The sequence below is a fragment of the Malania oleifera genome, chromosome 7 (genome assembly GCF_029873635.1).
Source record: "Malania oleifera isolate guangnan ecotype guangnan chromosome 7, ASM2987363v1, whole genome shotgun sequence".
Classification (NCBI taxonomy): Eukaryota; Viridiplantae; Streptophyta; class Magnoliopsida; order Santalales; family Ximeniaceae; genus Malania; species Malania oleifera.
Window position 1 is genome coordinate 39,131,608 of NC_080423.1, and position 18,912 is coordinate 39,150,519.

Genomic DNA, 18,912 nt, shown 5'->3' on the forward strand with positions numbered 1-18,912 from the left:
ATCTCCTAAAACGTGGTTCGACAGATTCGCAAAGGTACTAAAGAATCAAGGGTATCGACAAGGGCAATCATACCATACACTATTCTTCCAACAGTTTGAAGGAGGTAAGAGAACAATCCTAATAGTGTATATCGATGATATAATTCTTACTGGTGATGATACTGTAGAAATGAGGAAATTGAAGAAGGTTCTGGCTACTGAATTTGAAGTTAAAGACTTGGGACAGATGCGGTATTTTTTTGGGCATGGAAGTGGCAAGAACAAAAAAAGGAATTAGTGTTTCTCAGCGAAAGTATGTTACCGACCTCCTAGTTGAAACTAGCATGCTAGGGTGCAAACCCAGCGAAACCCCGATAGAAATAGTAAAGAGGGTTGAAGATTGTGGAAAACCAGTAGAAAAGGAGAGGTATCAGAGATTGGTTGGCAAGCTGATCTACCTATCACATACTAGAACAAACATTGCATTTGCAGTCAGTATAGTAAGTCAACACATGCATTCACCAAAGGAAGTTCACTTAGATACTATATACAAGATCCTTCGATATCTCAAGGGATCCTCGGGAAGAGGACTCTTCTTTAAGAAATGTGAAAGCAAGGAAATAGAGATCTTTACAGATGCATATTAGGCAGGATCAGTGGAAGATAGAAGGACCACCATAGGATACTGTACATTCGTCTGGGGAAATCTCGTAACTTAGAGAAGCAAAAAATGGAATGTAGTGACTCGTAGTAGTGCTGAAGCTGAATTCAGGGCAATCGCTCAAGGGATTTGTGAAGGATTGTGGCTACGAAAACTATTGGAGGAATTACGGGTACCGGTGAACCTTCCTATCAAACTCTACAGTGACAATAAGGCAGCTATTAGCATCTCTCTTAATTCAGACCAACATGACAGAACTAAACATGTGGAGGTAAACAGACACTTCATCAAAGAAAAAATTGAAGAATGAATTATATGCATGACTTATATGCCAACTAAGGAACAAAGCTGCAGATATCCTCACTAAAGAGTTGGGACGACAGAACTTTGATGATCTTATTAGCAAGTTGGAGATGATTAATATTTATGATCCAACTTGAGGGGGAGTGTTAAAATATCAATCCTGAATATCTTTGTAAATAAAATACAAATTAGGAAAGTAGGTAATTATGGGGGATTTGATTTTATTCAATAGGAAATTGTTTCCTTGTTTAGAATAGGTATTCATATTATATATTGGATTGTACATTAGAACAAAAGAAAAATAGCAATATTTTTCAATCCTTTCTTCCTTAAGCGAATTTGGATTTATGATTTGTCCCCCCCGCTTGTTCTTTTTTAGCACGAATCCAACCGCATCCACATACAACCTGAACCATACCCGTAACCCGACCCGTCAACCTTTGCCTTCGCTTGGACTCTAGGAGTGCAGGACGAAGCTACGGCGTGGAATTTCATTTTGGCTCGCGCATTTAAAAGGAAATCGTCATCCTTAAATTCAACACCGTGATTATCAAGCACGATTCCTGTGGACAGCCTAAATTGAGACAATATAGTCTTTTTCAAAAACGATTTCCAGCCGGAGTTGCAAGACGATTTTACCCTTCTTTGCTGCGGCTGCACTGAGTTAGGTGCCGCTAGGGTTCAGGCGACTCCCAGCACGGTGGCTGTCGCTTGTACGGCGGCCGTCGCTGGTGCAGACGACCCTCGGGATTAACCAGGAGTCACGAAGTTGTGGTATTCTCCCTTTGAATCCCATTTATTTGCTTTGACTTGCTTGATTTATCAGTTCGAAATCTCAAATTCTTGTGCTCCTGGTGGAAACGTATGAAACTCGACTGCGTTGTAATTAGCATTAATGTCAACAGTTTGTTCATTAGTTAAATGCTGTTAAGATGTAATTCATTCTGGATATCCTTGTGGTATCCCAAATATGTGTTCTCTAAACGCATAGCCAGGGAGCATGGGAGGACATAAACAGTTCTAATCAATTTAATAAATGGTTTTATCATTTCTTTGCTTTTTTTCTTGCCCTATTGTTCCATTGTCCAACTCTGCTTTCTGTTCTCTTTCAAACTCCCTTCATCGTTCACAATTGCAGCTGTGTTCCAAATTCTGCAAAATGAGGTCATTTTTGAATATGTTGTTTGTACGTTGATGAAATTAGAGGTGGCATAGGAGCTAAATTGGAAATTTAGAAGAGATTTTGAATATAGAGGTATAAGCAAGTCATAATATCTAACATGCAATTTTTAGTCACTATGAGAGGAATAATGGAGAGTATATTGAGCTTGATGGTGAGGAAATTCTTGGTACCTTGGATCTACCATGCCAGTTGAAGGAGAAATTGAAGAAGATGTTAGACATAGAATTAAAGTAGGTTGGATAACATGGAGAAGCGATTTGGTTGCATTGGTTGGTTTATTGTAGAGTACTTTTAAAATTAGTAGGAAATTTTCATGAGACTTCTCTGAAACGAAGTATGCTATTATTATTCAAAATGTTGGGTGGCTAAGAAACAACAAATCCGAAAAGGTAAAAGTTTTAAAAACGAGAATGCTAATATAATATGGTTTGGCCACTTGCTATGTAAACCAAATAATGCTTGAGTGAGGAGATGTGATTAAGGATGTTGCTGGCAGAATGATGAAAGAGCATTGAATGTTTGGTGGTGGTTGTCATTGTCTTCATTATTGTTGAAGTTTTTATAGTTGACTCAAGATGGAATTTTTTCAGTCAGAAGTAAGTTTTTTTTTTTTTTTTAAATTGTGGTTTTCATTTCATCCAAGGCAATTTTGTTGGTGATCAGGTTTGTATATTTAATGTTAAAGTTTAGTTTTTTAATGATTATTTAATGGTTGATTTGATTGTTGGTAATGGGTCTGTGGTTGATCAAACTACATTTTTTTCTTGTGATTATTATTGTTTTTTCATAGTTCATAATTGATTTGACACAGACAGAGTATATCCATATTTATGTATTTGAACTATTTTTGTTTTGCAATTTGTTTTACCCAAGAAAATTTTCTGGTTATAAGTTTGGTTCATCATGCGTGAATAATTTGATAATTTATTGCTCTGTAAATTTTATTTTAGAATTGGATTAGTTAAAAATATTATTTTTGTAAACTTGCATATGACAACGTAAAGTAGTATTTTTAAATTTCTATATGTAATTGTTGAAGTAAAGGATAATATTTTAATTCCATCATAATAAAAATAGTATTTTCTCTGATCCTTTGTTTTTGTGAATTACAATCTATAACTGTTCATAAGACCTTTTCTTTTTGAGATAGTTGATGAAGGTACTGGAAATAGGAACAGTCAAGGTCTGGACTTAGAAAAGAAGTTCAATTGTTGTGTACTTGTATATTGGTTAGGGTACAATGCAGCAAATAGTAGCACCATAATTGTAGAGACAACTGAAATAATAATGCATCAGGGGGCTAATTTCGTTAATTGCATGTCTAGAATTAGCAACTACAGTGATATTTATATGGGATAAGACTTTGAGACTTAGTTGTCTCGATGCCCTAGTGGCTTATGACAATGATGAAGGATACATTAAGCAATCACACCTCGGATTTTAGGCACGACATGCCAGAAAATTATATAGGATGACTTTAAGAATAAGTTAATCTTGCAGGACTTAGACTTTGTTTTAAACATATTAAACTTATCGTGATTGTCCCGTACAAAAATAAGCCCAAAATTAAAAGCCAGATCAAGTTTCCATTGCTGCAGCAAAAAGGGCATATTCTCCCAAATGCCTTATAATAAAAAAAAAAAATAACAATAATATCATGGATAACAAACTAAGACATAAGAAAATATTCATTAGTACAACATGTACTAAAGAATATCCAACTTGGTCCGTAACTTTGGATTTTGGATCATGGTATTTGCTCCTTTTGCGCATCATCATCATCATCATCATCATCGTCATTAGGTTCTTAGGGACCATATGATACCATGATCCTACTTTACCAAAGCAAACTTGATCATATAAAAAAACACAAATTGGTAAGGTTGGAGTAGGATTGGTGGGTTGAGGGATTGCTATAGGATTGTGGTAAAGTTGTAAGATCCTACAATGCATTATAATTTTAAATTTTTAGTAAATTACCTGTAACTTGTATCTACTAGAAGAATGGAGGAAAAGTATGTTAGTACCTTTGTATAAAAACAAAGGCGACATTCAAAACTGTAATAACTATCGTGGAATTAAGATTATGAACCATATGATGAAATCATGGGAAAAGGGTAATTGAACATAGAATAAGATTAGAAACGAAGATTTGAGAAAATCAATTTGGTTTTATGCCTGGGAGATCAACAATAGAAGCTATTTATTTTTTAAGAAGTTTAATGGAAAATTTTAGGGAAAAGAATGACTTGCATAGTTTTTATTGATCTAGAGAAAGCCTATGATAGAGTACCTAGGGAAGTGCTTTGGTGGATATTAGAAAAAAAAATGGAGTTTCTAGTATTTTTTTCCAATAGATATATGGAGGTCATTAAGGGTATGTATGGTAGAGTAGTGACTAGCGTTAGGATCATAGGAGGAGAGTCTAAAGAGTTCCCAATCTCAATAGGTATTCATCAAGGTTCTACTTTGAGTTCTTATCTTTTTACTTTAGTAAATGATGAAATCATTAGGAATATCCATGATGAGATCCCTTGGTGTATGTTGTTTGCAAATGATATCGCGTTGATTGATGATAGTAGAAGTGGATTAGAATCTAAGCTAGAACTTTGGAGAGTCATATTTGAGTCTAAAAGATTTAGGATAACTAGGAATAAGATTGAATATATGAAATTTTATTTTAGTAATGTAAGGGGTTGCAACAGAGAGAAGATTAAATTGGATAATCAAGAGATTAATAGCACTGATAGACTTAGATATCTTGGATCTATTATGCAAGGTGAAGGGGAAATCGAAGATGTAATACATAGAATTAAGACAGGTTGGGTAAAATAGAGAAGTGCGTCAGGTGCATCGTGTGATCGTCGAATACCCTCAAAATTAAAAGGAAAGTTTTATAAGACGACTATAAGGCCAGCTATGCTTATGGTTAGAATGTTGAGAAACTAAGAAACAACATGTACAAAGAATGTAAGTTGCTGAGATGCATATGCTAAGGTGTATGAGTAGTTTAACGTTAAAAGATAAAGTAAGAAATAAACATATATGCAAATATTTAGGCATAGAACCAGCTGAAAACAAGATAAGGGGACTTAGATGCTTTGAACATTTAAAACGCAAGCCTAGCAGAGCACTTGTGAGGAGGAGTGAGTTAGATATGGTTTTTGGCATGAAAAGGGGTAGGGGTAGGTTTAAAATTACTTGGAATGAGGTAGTGAGGAAGGATTTAATAGACCTTAATCTAATAGAAGAAAATGCTCTGGATCGGAGCGGAAAAGGATTTGTGTAACCAACCCCACCTAATGGGACTTAAGGCTTGATGTTGTTGTTGTTATTGTTGTTGTAACTTATATTTGTCCCGTATAACTTGTAAGTGGAATGGTCAACTCAGGAACTGACTTCGCTTTTATCAAATGGTAACAAGCTACTATAACTTGTAACTGCCCTGTATACACTTGTTTGTGGAATGGTCAATTCAAGAAATGATTTCGTTTATCAAATAGTAACAAATTGATGGACTCAACTGAGATTGATGTTCATTAAGTGGTACAAACTTCAAACATCAATATTTAGGTTGGCAATATAAGTAGATATTTACATATATTTAATACACTAATGCGTTTGATGATAATAACATTGACGGTGACTATGATTTTGATGATGGGCTTGATGAGGTAACCATTGATGATCTCATTGATACTTCTAAACCCAATAGTGGTTTGAATATTCACTCTATCATTGTTTGACACTTTTGATAATTTAGCTTTTATTATTGTTTTGCTACTACTTTGGTTTTAGATTCATATAAGCAATTGGCTAGCTCCTTTCCTCCTCCTCATCTCTGTTCTGTTCTGCCATTCTCTGGTCTGTCTTTCTCCGCCTGTCTTCCTTAAGTCTCTATTCTGCCTCTTAACTTTTTCTGTTCTCAGTGCTGTCCTGCAGCACCTTCCTTCCTTCTTTCTTCTTCTCTTTTCTTATTCTCTCCCCATAATTCTATCAATTCTCTCTCTGTTTCTGGTTTCAGTTATTGTCCTATATCACAAATGATGGAGATAGAAGAGAAATTGCCAGAAAAATGCAAGGACCTTCAATCCAGCAAGCCTTGTAATGATGACAGAGGCAAATCACAGATGATGAAAGATGCACAGTAGATGATAGTGGCAAATCAAACAGAATTTTGAGCCAGACTTGATTCTTGAAGGGATTGTTCTTAGCCAGGAAATTGAATCTTTGGAGTCTTCTTTCCTCTACCTTCAGATACAGATAAAAGACAAGAAAATTACAGGGATCGTTCCTAGCCAAGAAACTAAATCTTTGGAGTCTCGTTCCACCTCTCTAGGTCTTTTGAAGACTTCACTCTCTCCGGACATTTCTCTGGCCCCGATGTCCATATCGCCGCGTCCGTGTCAGGATCCAGTTGCATTCTTGGAGCTTGAGTGCTTTCTTTGGTTTTTAGTTGCAGAGATTGCTGGCCAAGGGTCTCTATATTTTTTCAATCAAATCCTCCTAAAATTGCTTAGGCATTGTCTATAATTACAATTACTTAATCGTTTTGAGCCCACGTCTCAATATCATCTGAATGTAGCCATTTCCCCTGTTCATCTTCTTTGCAAAATTGATCTTAAGCTTCTGAAGATCCGCAAGATTGTGTATTTTTTGCTCAAGATCGTGCTGGAAAAAGAACCTCGAGGTACCAGCAGGTTCATCATTGTAGATCATGCTCTTTGCAGACCTCTTTTTCAGTGAGATTTGGGATAAAATAAACATCAAGAATTCCCAAGTCAATCATCAATTAAGCTGTCCACTAATCTTTCGTTTATGGAAGCTCTGACCATGACAATGTGAGGTGGCGTCAGTTGCATGAGAGGCTACGTCGACATTGTTAACTAATCAACTCCATCACAAATCTTGAATTTGAATTGAAGAATTCCTGCAATCCCTGTTGCATTCCATATTCTTCAATTGATTTTCGTTATTTGACGATAAATTTTCAACATCAAAGGATACTTACTACGGTATTTTCAGTCAATTGTTATTGCCCTTCTATTGGGGCACCCAACTTTGCCTAGAATACAGCCTTGCTGTTTTAGCCATCACATCAAATTTTCAGCACCAAGGCGTATTCACTGTAGTATTTTCAGTTAGTTGTCATTGCTTTTTAATTTCAGCCACTGCATCAATTTTCCTGCGTCAAAGGTTATTTTTCAGGCAGTTGTCTTTACCTTTTTAGTTTCAGCCACCGGTGATATCTTCTCCTCTCTTGTTACTTTTTTTTTTAATTACTATTATTAATAATTTTTTAAAATAGTTGGTTAGCTATGGTGATTTTGTGTTTAGGATTTGTAGGCTTAATATATGCACTTTTGTGTTATGTGTTTTCATTTGCAAGTCTTGGAATATGACAATTTTTTTTTTTAAGTACAATTGAATGGATTTTTAGTCTAGCTTGGATTCAAACCCAAAATTGTATGCTTTAAATTTTTTTAATGCAGCGTATTGTGTGTATGATTTCTACTAGTAATAGGGTGTGACTTAGAAAATTGTCTACGTGAAATAAGTTTGCTTAAAAAAAAAAAAAAAACACTCACACACACAAACGTGTACTTCGCTTGTGTAACACAAATTCTTTGTACACATGGTTGGTCCCAATCTCGGATAAAGGAGCAGGGTTGTGTTAGGTAACTAACAGCCAACATAAAACTTTGTCTGATCTTATTATCATGAATTCTTTCCAAATTCACCTAGATCAAGGACCGGGTCAATATAAAAGGGAGAGGGTTAATAAGTTAGCACAAGAAACTAAGATAAGATTAGTGACTTGGAATATAGGCTCTTATGGGAAAAGGTATGAAAATAGTGGAAATAATATTTAGAAGGAAAATTAACTTCGTTTGCCTTCAAGAGACGAAATGGGCAGGAGAGAAAGCTAGAGAAATTGAAAAATCAGGATTTAAACTTTGGTCTACTGGTAAAGAGAAACATAAAAACAAGGTGGGAATTATTGTAGGTAGATTAGCTTTGTTAAAAAGATAGCAAAAGAGATTTTAGGTGAATCAAGGGGAAGATTCTCGAATAGCAAAAAGAGTTTGGTGGTGGGATAAAGATGTCCAAAACGCCATAAAGACAAAAATAATTTGGTATAAAACGTGGCAAAAATGTAGAAATATGGATAACTTTGAAAAGTATCAGGAGGCGAGAAAAGATGCAAAAAAGGCTGTTAGTGAAGCTAAATACAGATCATTTAATAGTTTGTATGATAGATTAGATATAAAAGAAGGGGAAAGAGATATATTTAAACTTGCTAAAACTAGAGAAAGGAAGACTAAGGACTTTGGAAATGTAAAATGTATAAAAAGTAAGGATGATATTTTCTTGGTTAAGGACGAAGACATTAAAGAAAGATGGTGAAGTTACTTTAGTAAGTTGTTTAATGAAAACCAAATAGAAGGTTTAAACTTAGATTTGAAAAATGAGGAAAAAACTAAAAATATGAGATTTATTCACAAAATTAGAGTTAATGAAGTTAATTGCACTAAAAAAGATGAAAAATGGGAAAACTATAGGACCAGATAATATCCCAATTAAAGTTTGGAAATGCTTAGGTAATAACGAAATTATATGGTTAACTAATTTATTTAATACAATTATAAAAATTAAGAAAATGTCAAATGAATGGAGGAAAAACACTTTAATACCTATATACAAAAATAAAGGAGCTGTTCAAAATTGTAATAACTATCGTGGAATTAAACTTATCGAGTCATACAATGAAACTATGAGAAAGGGTAGTTGAACAAAGATTAAGGTTAGAAACGAAGGTCTCAGAAAATCAATTTGGTTTTATGCCTAGGAGATCTACCACAGAAGTTATATATCTTTTAAGAAGATTAATGGAAAAGTTAGGGAAAAGAAGAGAGACTTGCATATGATATTTATTGACTTAGTGAAAGTATATAATAGGATACCTAGGGAAGTTCTATGGTGGGTTTTTTTTAAAAAAAAGGGTGTATGTAGTAGGTATATTGTTGTCATTAAGGATATGTATGATGGAGTAATGACTAGTGTAAGGACTATAGATGGAGAAACTAGAGAATTTCCAATCACCATAGGTGTACATCAAGGATCTGCTTTGAGCCCTTATCTTTTTTCTTTAGTGATGGACCAACTGACTAAGAGTATTCAAAATGAGGTTCTATGGTGCATGTTGTTTGCAGATGATATTGTATTAATTGATGAAACTAGGGGTGGAGTAGAGGCTGAGTTAGAATTATGGAGAAAATCTTTAGAATCTAGAGGCTTTAGGATTAATAGAAATAAGACAGAATATATAAAATGTAATATTAGTAATGGTAGGAGGAATATTGGAGACAAAGTTAAACTTGATGATGAAGAAATAAATAGCATTTGTAGATTTCGATACCTTGGATCTATTATGCAAGCTGAAGGAGAAATTGAAGATGATGTAATGCATAAAGTTAAAGCAGGTTGGGTAAAATGGAGAAGTGCTTCAAGTTTGTTTTGTGATCATAGAATACCCTTAAAATTAAAAGGGAAGTTTTATAGGACGACTATAAGACTAGCTATGCTATATGGATCAGAATGCTGGGTGACGAAGAAACAGAATATCCAAAAAGTAAAAGTTGCCGTGATGAGAATGCTTAGATGGATGAGTGATATAACACTGAAAGATAAATTAAGGAATGAACATATTCATGGTAAGTTAGGTGTAGCTCTTATAGAAGATAAGATAAGAGAGAGACAACTTAAATGGTATGGACACTTGCAACGTAGGCCACATAGTGCACCAGTGAGGAAGAACGGGTTAGTTACTATGGGGGGTAGTAGAAGGGGTAGGGGTAGACCTAAAATAACTTGGAAGGAAATAGTGAGTAAGGATTTAATAGTCATGAATCTGTCAAAAGAAATGGTTCATGATCACATAAATTGGCGGAAAAGGATTCATATGCCCGACCTCACCTAGTGGGATTTAAGGTTTGGTTTTATTGTTGTTGTTGTTTACAATAGGTGTACATCAAGGTTCTACTTTGAGTATTTATCTTTTTACTTCAGTAATTGATGAAATTACCAGAAATATTCAAAATGAGATCCCTTGGTGTATGTTGTTGTTGTTTTTTTTTTTTTTGATCGGTAAATGTAAAATATATTGATAAAAAATGGATATGTACAGAAACTCTATGCATACTCGAGAGAAGGAAGACCAATGCTCCCCATCAAACAAAAACAATGCAAATACACAACCTGGTCATACCCAGGGGCACAAAAGGCCATCAAATCTAATCAAAAATCAAACGACATAAAAAAGTAACTCAACAAAAGCACTAAAAGGTACCTTTATAGCAACTCAACCATCGCCGGAAAGAAAACCATGTTGACCAAAACCGCCGCGGGTATAAAAATGCGTCAACGATGGAAAACCACGATGCAAAATCAGATTTAACACCTTCTAAATCATCGCCAGTAAAACCATACTTTGTCGCCGGAAAACCAGAAAACATCACCAGAGAACCAAAAATCGTCATCGGAAAACAGGAACCCATCACCGGAAATCAGAAACCGTAACCATAAATCTATTATTACTTGGGAAATCCCCAATGTGTATCACAATCCCAACTTCACAGAAGCATCAAACAACAGATCAATTACTGAAATGCAACAATTGGTATAAGCAGCAACATCACAACCACAATTCCACCTCTTCAGTGTGAGACCATCAGATTACTGGGACACTTGTAATTGTGTACCTTAGACCCAACTTCCCAAATTCAGTAACTTAACTCTGTAACTGAATGGCATCATCAATGATCAAATTAAAATACTGCAGAAAATTTTAATAATCTGTACACTCTGAAAATACAGTTACTGCTCATTCAAAAACACCAGCAACTGCAAGCACCACTTCAGGCCTTTCAGCAACTTCAACATCATGAATTCAGAAACTGTGAACTGCACACTTGCAGTGTCTGAATCATGAATATACAGCAACAGTATATTCAGAGATTTCATCAACAATTAATCAACCACAGCCAACAACCAGAGTTCTGATCACAGCCCTGCCTAAAATTAAGGCCTGCATACCAGCATTCCAAGACATACTGCAACTCAAGCTAATCTCTTTATCCTTGAGTAGACTGAACCGAAGGTCCTGTGAAAGTTGGGAATTTTTCATATAAAATCCTGTAAGCATGACTTTGAATGACTCTAATCATTGAGGCTATCGATGTAACTCCTCCTTCAAATCTCCTTTTATTTCTAAAATGCCAAATGAAGTAAACCATGGAGGTGAAACAAACTCTTTTGGCTATGGCTTGCATACCAGTACCCCTGGCTTCCTTATGCAGCCATTTAAGGGAAGATTTGATCGTTGACATTCTTCTAGACAAACCCAACCCGTCCCTAAGATGATTCCAAACTGCTCTTGAGACACAGCAGTTGAAAAACAGGTGACTCTGGGTTTCAGACTCTGAATTACATAGAACACATACTTTGTCTACTCCATCCATATTCAGGCTGTCAACAGTGAGTAATTTGCTCCTAGCACATAACCACAGAACAAAAGCATGTTTGGGTGTACTACCACTTTTCCAGACCACTTTGTGCCAGGGCACCTTATGGTTTTTGAACCTCCAAAACTGATAAACCAATGCACAGCACACCTGGTCACCCACCAGCCAACTCCTGACTAACTCATCAGCTTCCCTACTGGATCTGCAGGTCTGTAATATAAGATTTTTAATCTCAAAAATTTTCTTAAGAGTGGAGAGTCCTCATGCTTAGCTTCTGAGTCCCGTATGCTACCACCCCTTAGGTACACCTGATCGACCCACTTGGACCACAAAGAGTCCTTTTTTTGCGTGGATATTCCACAACGATTTGGTGAGTAAGGTCCTATTCCAGCTATTAAGGTCCATCACCCCTAGACCCCCTTCCTCCTTAGGTAATGTGATGTCTTTCCAGGCTACAAGTGGCTTTCTATTGCCTCCCCACAGAAAAACACTACACAATTTAATAATGTGTTTTAGCACAGCCTTTGGAATTGGAAAGATGGCAAGCAAAAAAAATTCAGTCCCCTGAATAACTGAGTTGATAAGCTCTAGTTTACCAGCATATGAAAGGCTTTGACCATGCCACCACCCAATTAGGTTGCTAATCTTGTCAATGAGGGGAGAATATTGCATGATAGTTAGCCTAGAAGCAGCCAAGGGTATCCCTAGGTACCTAAATGGAAACTCCCCATTTGAGAAACCTGCGAGACTTTAACTAATCTCTAGATCAGGACTTTTAACTCCTGCAGTATACAGACTCAATTTTAGCCCATTTGCTTTTAAGCCTGAACAATCTGAAAATTTCTTTAAACATTCCATCACCAGCTCAATGGATGAGACATCTCCCCTTGCAAACATTATCAAATCATCGGCAAAAGCAAGGTGGGATATCTTTAGGTCTCCACACCTTGGGTGGTATTTAAACCTTGAGTTAGTTTCCAACGACTTCAATAGCCTTGACAGATATTCAAGACAAATCACAAACAAAAGAGGGGAAAGGGCGTCTCCTTGCCTTAAACCTTTTTTTCCTTTTAAAAAACCAAAGAGTCCACCATTCAAGGATATAGAAAAGGAGGTAGAAGTGACACACTTCATAATCCAATCAATCATGATTTTAGGAAAGTTTAGCTGTTCCAGCATGTCTTTGAGGAAGGCCCACGACAGTATGTCATAAGCCTTTTTAAGATCAATCTTAAGCATACACCTTGGAGACATTTTTTTTCTTGCATACTTTCTGACTAGTTCTTGAACCACGTAAATGTTTTCAGTCATGCTTCTTTGCCCCACGAAAGCAGATTGAGCTGGGTTCACCAGCCCTTCAAGAGCTGGATTAATCCTGTCAGCTATTAATTCGGCAATTACCTTGTAAGGAAGAAAATCCTGAACAGAGTTTGCATGTTGAGATTTTGCAATATAGGCAATTGTGGTATGGTTAATTTGCTTCAACAGTTTCCCTCTGGAGAAGAATTCTTTAACAGCTTTGGTAAAGTCATCACCAACTATACTTTATGCCTTTTTGAAGAAGCATGATGAATAGCCATTAGAACCAGGGGACCTCTCCCTTGGTGTATGTTGTTTGCAGATGATATTGTGTTGATTGATGATAGTAGGAGCGGAGTGGAGTCTAAATTAGAACTTTGGAGATCCACATTAGAGTCTAAACGGTTTAGGATAAGTACGAATAAGATAGAATTTATGAAATGTAATTTCAGGAATGTGAGTAGCAACAGAGAGAAGATTAAATTGGATAATCAAGAGATAAATAGCATTGATAGATTTAGATATCTTGGATCTATTATGCAAGGTGAAGAGTAAATTGATGAAGATGTAGTACATAAAATTAAGACAAGTTGGGTAAATTGGAGGAGTGTGTCAAGTGTGCTATGTGATCTTAGAATACCTTTAAAATTAAAAGGAAAGTTTTATAAGACGATTATAAGGCTAGCTATGCTTTATGGTTCAGAATGTTGGGCAACTAAGAAACAAAATGTACAAAAAAATGAAAGTTGGTGAGATGTGTATGTTAAAGTGGATGATTGGTTTAAACATTAAAAGATAAAGTAAGAAATGAACATATACACAATAATTTAGTTCTAGAGCCAGTTGAAAACAAGATAAGGGAGGGGCGACTTAGATGGTTTGGCCATTTGAAATGCAGACTTAGTAGAGCACCTGTGAAGAGGAGTGAGTTAATTATTGTTTCTGGCATAAAAAGGGGTAGGGGTAGGCCTAAAATAACTTGGAATGAGGTAGTGAGGAAAGATTTAATAGCCCTTAATCTAATAGAGGAAAATGCTCTGATTCGGGTTAATTGGCGGAAAAGGATTCATGTAGCCGACCCCACCTATTGGGGCGGTCTTGCCTTAATTTTTATCTATAAATTTTTATTGCTTTTGCATTATAAGCTAGTCATATTGAGTTAGAAATGCAAAAGTTTGAGCACTTGATCTCTTTGTTACAGAAGGGCTCTACCATATAAGCTACTTGGTATTTTCCTAGTCTTAAAACACTTAGGGTTTGTTTGGATCAAGGATTTTGGTGGGGAAAGAAAAGGAAAGGAAAATGAGAAGGAAACTCGTTATCCATTATATTTTTCTCTTTATATCAAATACTACTAAAAATAAAAATTTATTCTAATATGATAAAAAAACTAAAGAAAATTAAACGTGAATAGTGTATAAAACCAAATTTTTGTTCATTGATTTAATATTTTTATTTTCTTTTTCAATTTCCTTGATAATTAAAAGTGAGAAATTGGATTCCTTAATGTTTTTCTTTCCTTTCCCTCATATTTTCCAAGTTCCAATTGGGGCCTTACTAAACATTGGTTTAGGTTTAGAATATTTAAATTTGTGAAAAATAACACATAAATGCATTTTTATGTCGACTTTAATCATTAAAGAGTCTTACAATCATCAATAGCTCAGTAACCCTTCCAATGATCCTATACCAATTTTAGCAACCTTAATTATGGTTGTTCTTATAATTCATTGATGAATCAACCAATCAAATTTCTACTGTTTCAGAATAGCAAGTTATGGCGGAGGATACTGGCTCTGGGTATGCAACTGTTCTATTATATATTGATGGTGAAGTATTGGAGGGCGAGAATGGGGTTCATTATAGCACAAGTCCTGCAAAAGCAATTAGAGTCCTCAAGAAATCAAAATTCAATCAACTCCACGACAAAATATGCCAGTGTTTGAACATAAATACAAATATGTTTAAGATTGAAGTATCCTGTAGATATCCTGTCATGACTAATAATGGTCGAGTCAGCTTTGTATCACTCCCTGTTCTTGATGATGGAGATGTTTGCATTGTATTGGACCCTCAAACTGCATGCCAAAATATCTATGCTGTTGAATTTTACTTGACTCGTAAGCTCGTGTGTGACAATGAAAATGATGCATGTGCTGAGACAAGGGAGCCTTCAACTGAGGACTTGAACTGTTATAGAGAGCAATGTGGTGGGTATGGTGGAAACTTGGATGTGGTACCAGATTCTAGTATTAGGTCAAACCAACAATATATCTATCCTATGGATCCAGGACCATCAGATAAATCTGTTTTGACTAGTCAAGAGCGACACAGGTCCCAACTTGTATGGGATGAGCAAACAGCTGATGAGCTACACTGTCGCACGCGAATGGCAGTTCTTCAACGCACACTAACAATTCACCCACGTATTATTCCATACTTACAGCGTGCCGGATTTTATGGAGTGGCCAGAATAGGGTTTATGAGGCTGGATTGGCATCTCATTACTGCATTTGTAGAGCGATGGAGACCGGAGACACACACATTTCACCTTTCTAATGGAGAGGCCACCATCACACTACAGGATGTTTCAGTGCAATTAGGACTACCTGTTGATGGCAAAGCTATTACAGGCCCTACCACGGCGGATTGGCGGGGGATTTGTGAGCAGCTGTTGGGGGTAAGCCCACCAGATGATGCATTTAATGGCTCTCGACTACAACTATCATATCTGACAAATCAATTTCAGCACCTGGTAGATGATGCGGATGAGGAAGTGGTTAAGCGACATGCACGAGCATATATTCTACTACTTATTGGTGGATGTTTATTTGCAGACAAGTCTCAAAACAATGTCCATTTGATGTTCCTTCCATTACTTAGTGACCTGGATGATGCTGGAAATTATAGTTGGGGCAGTGCGACACTTGCATGGTTGTACCGAGAGTTGTGTCGTGCTACTGTACCATCAACGCGTGAGATCGCTGGACCCCTTATTCTACTACAGTTATGGGCATGGGACAGATGTCCACACATTGCGCCACAGCGCAGAGGTTTACGGCAACCAGAGTTAGGAGAGAATGGTCAACCATTACCTGCTGGAGCTTTAGGCGTGAGGTTTGTTCATTTCATCCATAGCTCACTTGTTTTTATTGCATCTTTTATAGTCAATTGTTAAGGTTTTCTTATTATTTTGTCAGGTGGAAGGATGACTTACGCACGACCATGATAGGTCAGCATGTTTTGACTTGGTATAGGTATCAGCTTGACCGACAAAGGGCTGACCAGGTGTGAGATGCATGACATTGTCATGATATTAATAGGGAAAAAACAACAGCACATTTCTACTTTACCTCTAGTCACTAAAATTCTAATGATTATTTCAGTGATTCTTGTAATATTTGCAGATGATTTGGGAACCCTATACAAATGACATGTTACAGACCCTTCCTCCATTTTGTTTGGCCGGGAGGGAGGTATGGCGTGCCGTGGTGCCGCTCATCTGCTTCCATATTGTGGAGTGGCATAGGCCGGATCGTGTGATGCGTCAGTTTGGCCTTCATCAACCCATCCCTGATCCGTGTGACACGCGTCGAGATCCACGTGGGGTGGTTAGTGATTTGCATGACATAGATTTGCGAGGGCGTGGAGATCGAAACTGGCAAATTGAGCACTCCTCATTTCTTCAAGTGTGGGATTCTCGAAGGGAGCATATAATCATTGGTGAGGTAGGTGGAGGACATATGGATTACCATGACCCGTACATGGTTTGGTATCGCAGTATCACTCGTCGGTTCATTAGCAAGGCTGGAGGATTTTTTGAGGTCTTGGTAGGGACTGTGCTTTCCTAATGTTTTTTACGATCTTGTTAATTCAGGTTATAGAGAATATGATATATGTAATTAGCAGTAGTTTTCTTTTGATGGATATTTATTTTTTATTTTTAAAAAATTTTGCTAGAGTGATGCACTCGTCCACATACATGACCTAGCTGCACCATATGCTGAAATAGGAGCTGTTTCAGATATACAGAAGAGGTGCGTGGAGGCTCTTCATTTGATAAAGGAGCAGGATCGACTTGTAGTAGCTAATATGGGTGTGCCACCAGAGCCTACTCACCACCGATCAGCACTGGATGGGAGGTCACCTGGTGCTAGAATGGAGCGAATACAAGAGCAAACACCAGGACGAAGGCGAGCTCGAGGTGGCACTCAGGGGCAGCATCATACTCATGCACCGCTGGTAGATGAATCTAACCATCAGCCCATACATGATAGCACCTACAACCCCACTACTGCCCCCTCTTCTACATCATTTGTTGTCACTACTGACCCCTCACCTTCCTGCTTGCCCGCCATTGCTAGCCCCACTCTAAGCCAATCGGTCAACACTACTACCACTGCCCCATCTACCCTGGTTAGTACTTCCATTGCTCCATCTTCCTTCCCTATTGATACACTTATCCCCACTGTTACCTCTACTCCCACTGCTTCAATTATTACTCCCAGTGTTGTTGTGACCTCTACCTTGTTTGCCACAACCACTAGTTCACCATCCCCTCTTGTCTTAGTGCCGTGTGTGTCAGATGGCACATTGTCTCAATCCCAGCAAGTTGAGTTGAGTGCCAAAGCTGCAGTGCCTGGACAAAGACGAGGACAGGGACGGGGACGGGGACGGGGACGGATTGGTCGAGGGAGAGACATGGTGCGTAGAAAAGGTCTGAATAGGGGCCATGACGTTGGAGCATCTCAGGTCAAACAAAATGACCTCTTCTTACAACATGCCTATGACCCTCGGTCTACAGTTGGTGGTACAGCTGCTGGGATGCACCTTGAGCAGGAGGCATCACAATTTGATGAGGTCAACGCAATCTATCCACCAGATAAGTAGGCCATGCAAGGGCCAGCAACTACCTGTACGCAAGAGAAAGGCATCAAGCTGTTGAAAATGAGCAGTGGTTAGCATATGCGGTGTGAGGATTCTTTTCTTCTTTTTTTTTTGTACCTGAGCTGACTGTAGGGTATGGACAAGATTAAAAATTGAGTTTTTGCATTAACCAGTTCTAATAAACCTTATTGTCTTGTTAGGTCTGCCCTTAAGGAGAAAAACCATAAGATCAACTTATTTTTCTTTCTTTATGGTTGTATCAGTGTCATAGTTTCCCTGAACCATAAGTTTTTAGTTAATCAACAGCTATCTATATATAAGAAAAGCGCCTCAGTGTTGCACAATTTTTTTCATGCGATGACATTGTTTCGGGTTCATTTAACCCCTTCCATTTTACCGGTTCAGATGAGTCAGTCCACTCTCCCTACCTTTCCCGCACCACACCCCTAATATCATATTACTTCTCCTCTCTGTTTCTTACTCTCCGTTTGCTGCCTCCTGCTAGGACATGCAAGAGTTGCCTTCGTCGTTGTTAATGAACTTCTCAGAGAATGTGTTCAGAAGGTTCTCGTGGTGTGGAGAAATTGGAAGAGGGTTTGGCTGCTTTGATGAGTTTGCCAATGTACAACGGAGTACAGAGAAGCCTTTTCAGGACACGACTCAAGAGGCTAGAAGGAAATCAATGCCGGCAAATTTTTCTTTGTTCTGTATCAGTTGTAAAATTTGGTCCATGAGAATCATGAGCAGTTTTTTTATCAAATGAGACAAAAAAATTTTGATTGAGAGTCTTCTGCATTTTTCTAATCAAATTTTGTTAATTTGCTTGTGAAATTGTGAGCATTATGATTTCCTTCTGGAGACAAATGACTGCACCTAGGGAAAGAAGTATCCAAGATTCGAAGGCAGTGCAATAGAGAAGAAAAACTCAGTATGGTTTTTTCTGTGTCCTCAGTAGAACTTGATCATTCTTTTGGCTATAAAAAGAAAGTGAAAGCCTGACTTCTCATTTTCATTCTAGAAATTAATGCTCCTTATCACTCCAGGTGCATCATGACAGACACACTTGCCTGGTCTGT

At 37.3% G+C, this 18,912-nt stretch overlaps 1 protein-coding gene across 3 annotated transcripts; it reads left to right on the plus strand.

Annotated features, from left to right (window-relative positions):
- Window positions 1-1,385: 1,385 nt before the first annotated feature.
- Window positions 1,386-18,645, plus strand: LOC131160335 (serine/threonine-protein phosphatase 7 long form homolog). Of its 3 annotated transcripts, none has more exons than XM_058115924.1 (6): window positions 1,457-1,717; window positions 14,716-16,066; window positions 16,150-16,237; window positions 16,357-16,779; window positions 16,910-17,921; window positions 18,342-18,645. In XM_058115924.1, exons 2-5 carry the CDS (start codon window positions 14,727-14,729, stop codon window positions 17,837-17,839), a joined length of 2,781 nt encoding a protein of 926 aa, XP_057971907.1. In that variant the 5' UTR covers window positions 1,457-1,717; window positions 14,716-14,726; the 3' UTR covers window positions 17,840-17,921; window positions 18,342-18,645. The 3 variants fall into 3 exon arrangements, with proteins under 3 accessions (XP_057971909.1, XP_057971907.1, XP_057971910.1); XM_058115927.1 differs by having other exon boundaries at window positions 16,357-16,773; XM_058115926.1 differs by having other exon boundaries at window positions 1,386-1,717; window positions 16,910-18,645.
- Window positions 18,646-18,912: the final 267 nt, after the last annotated feature.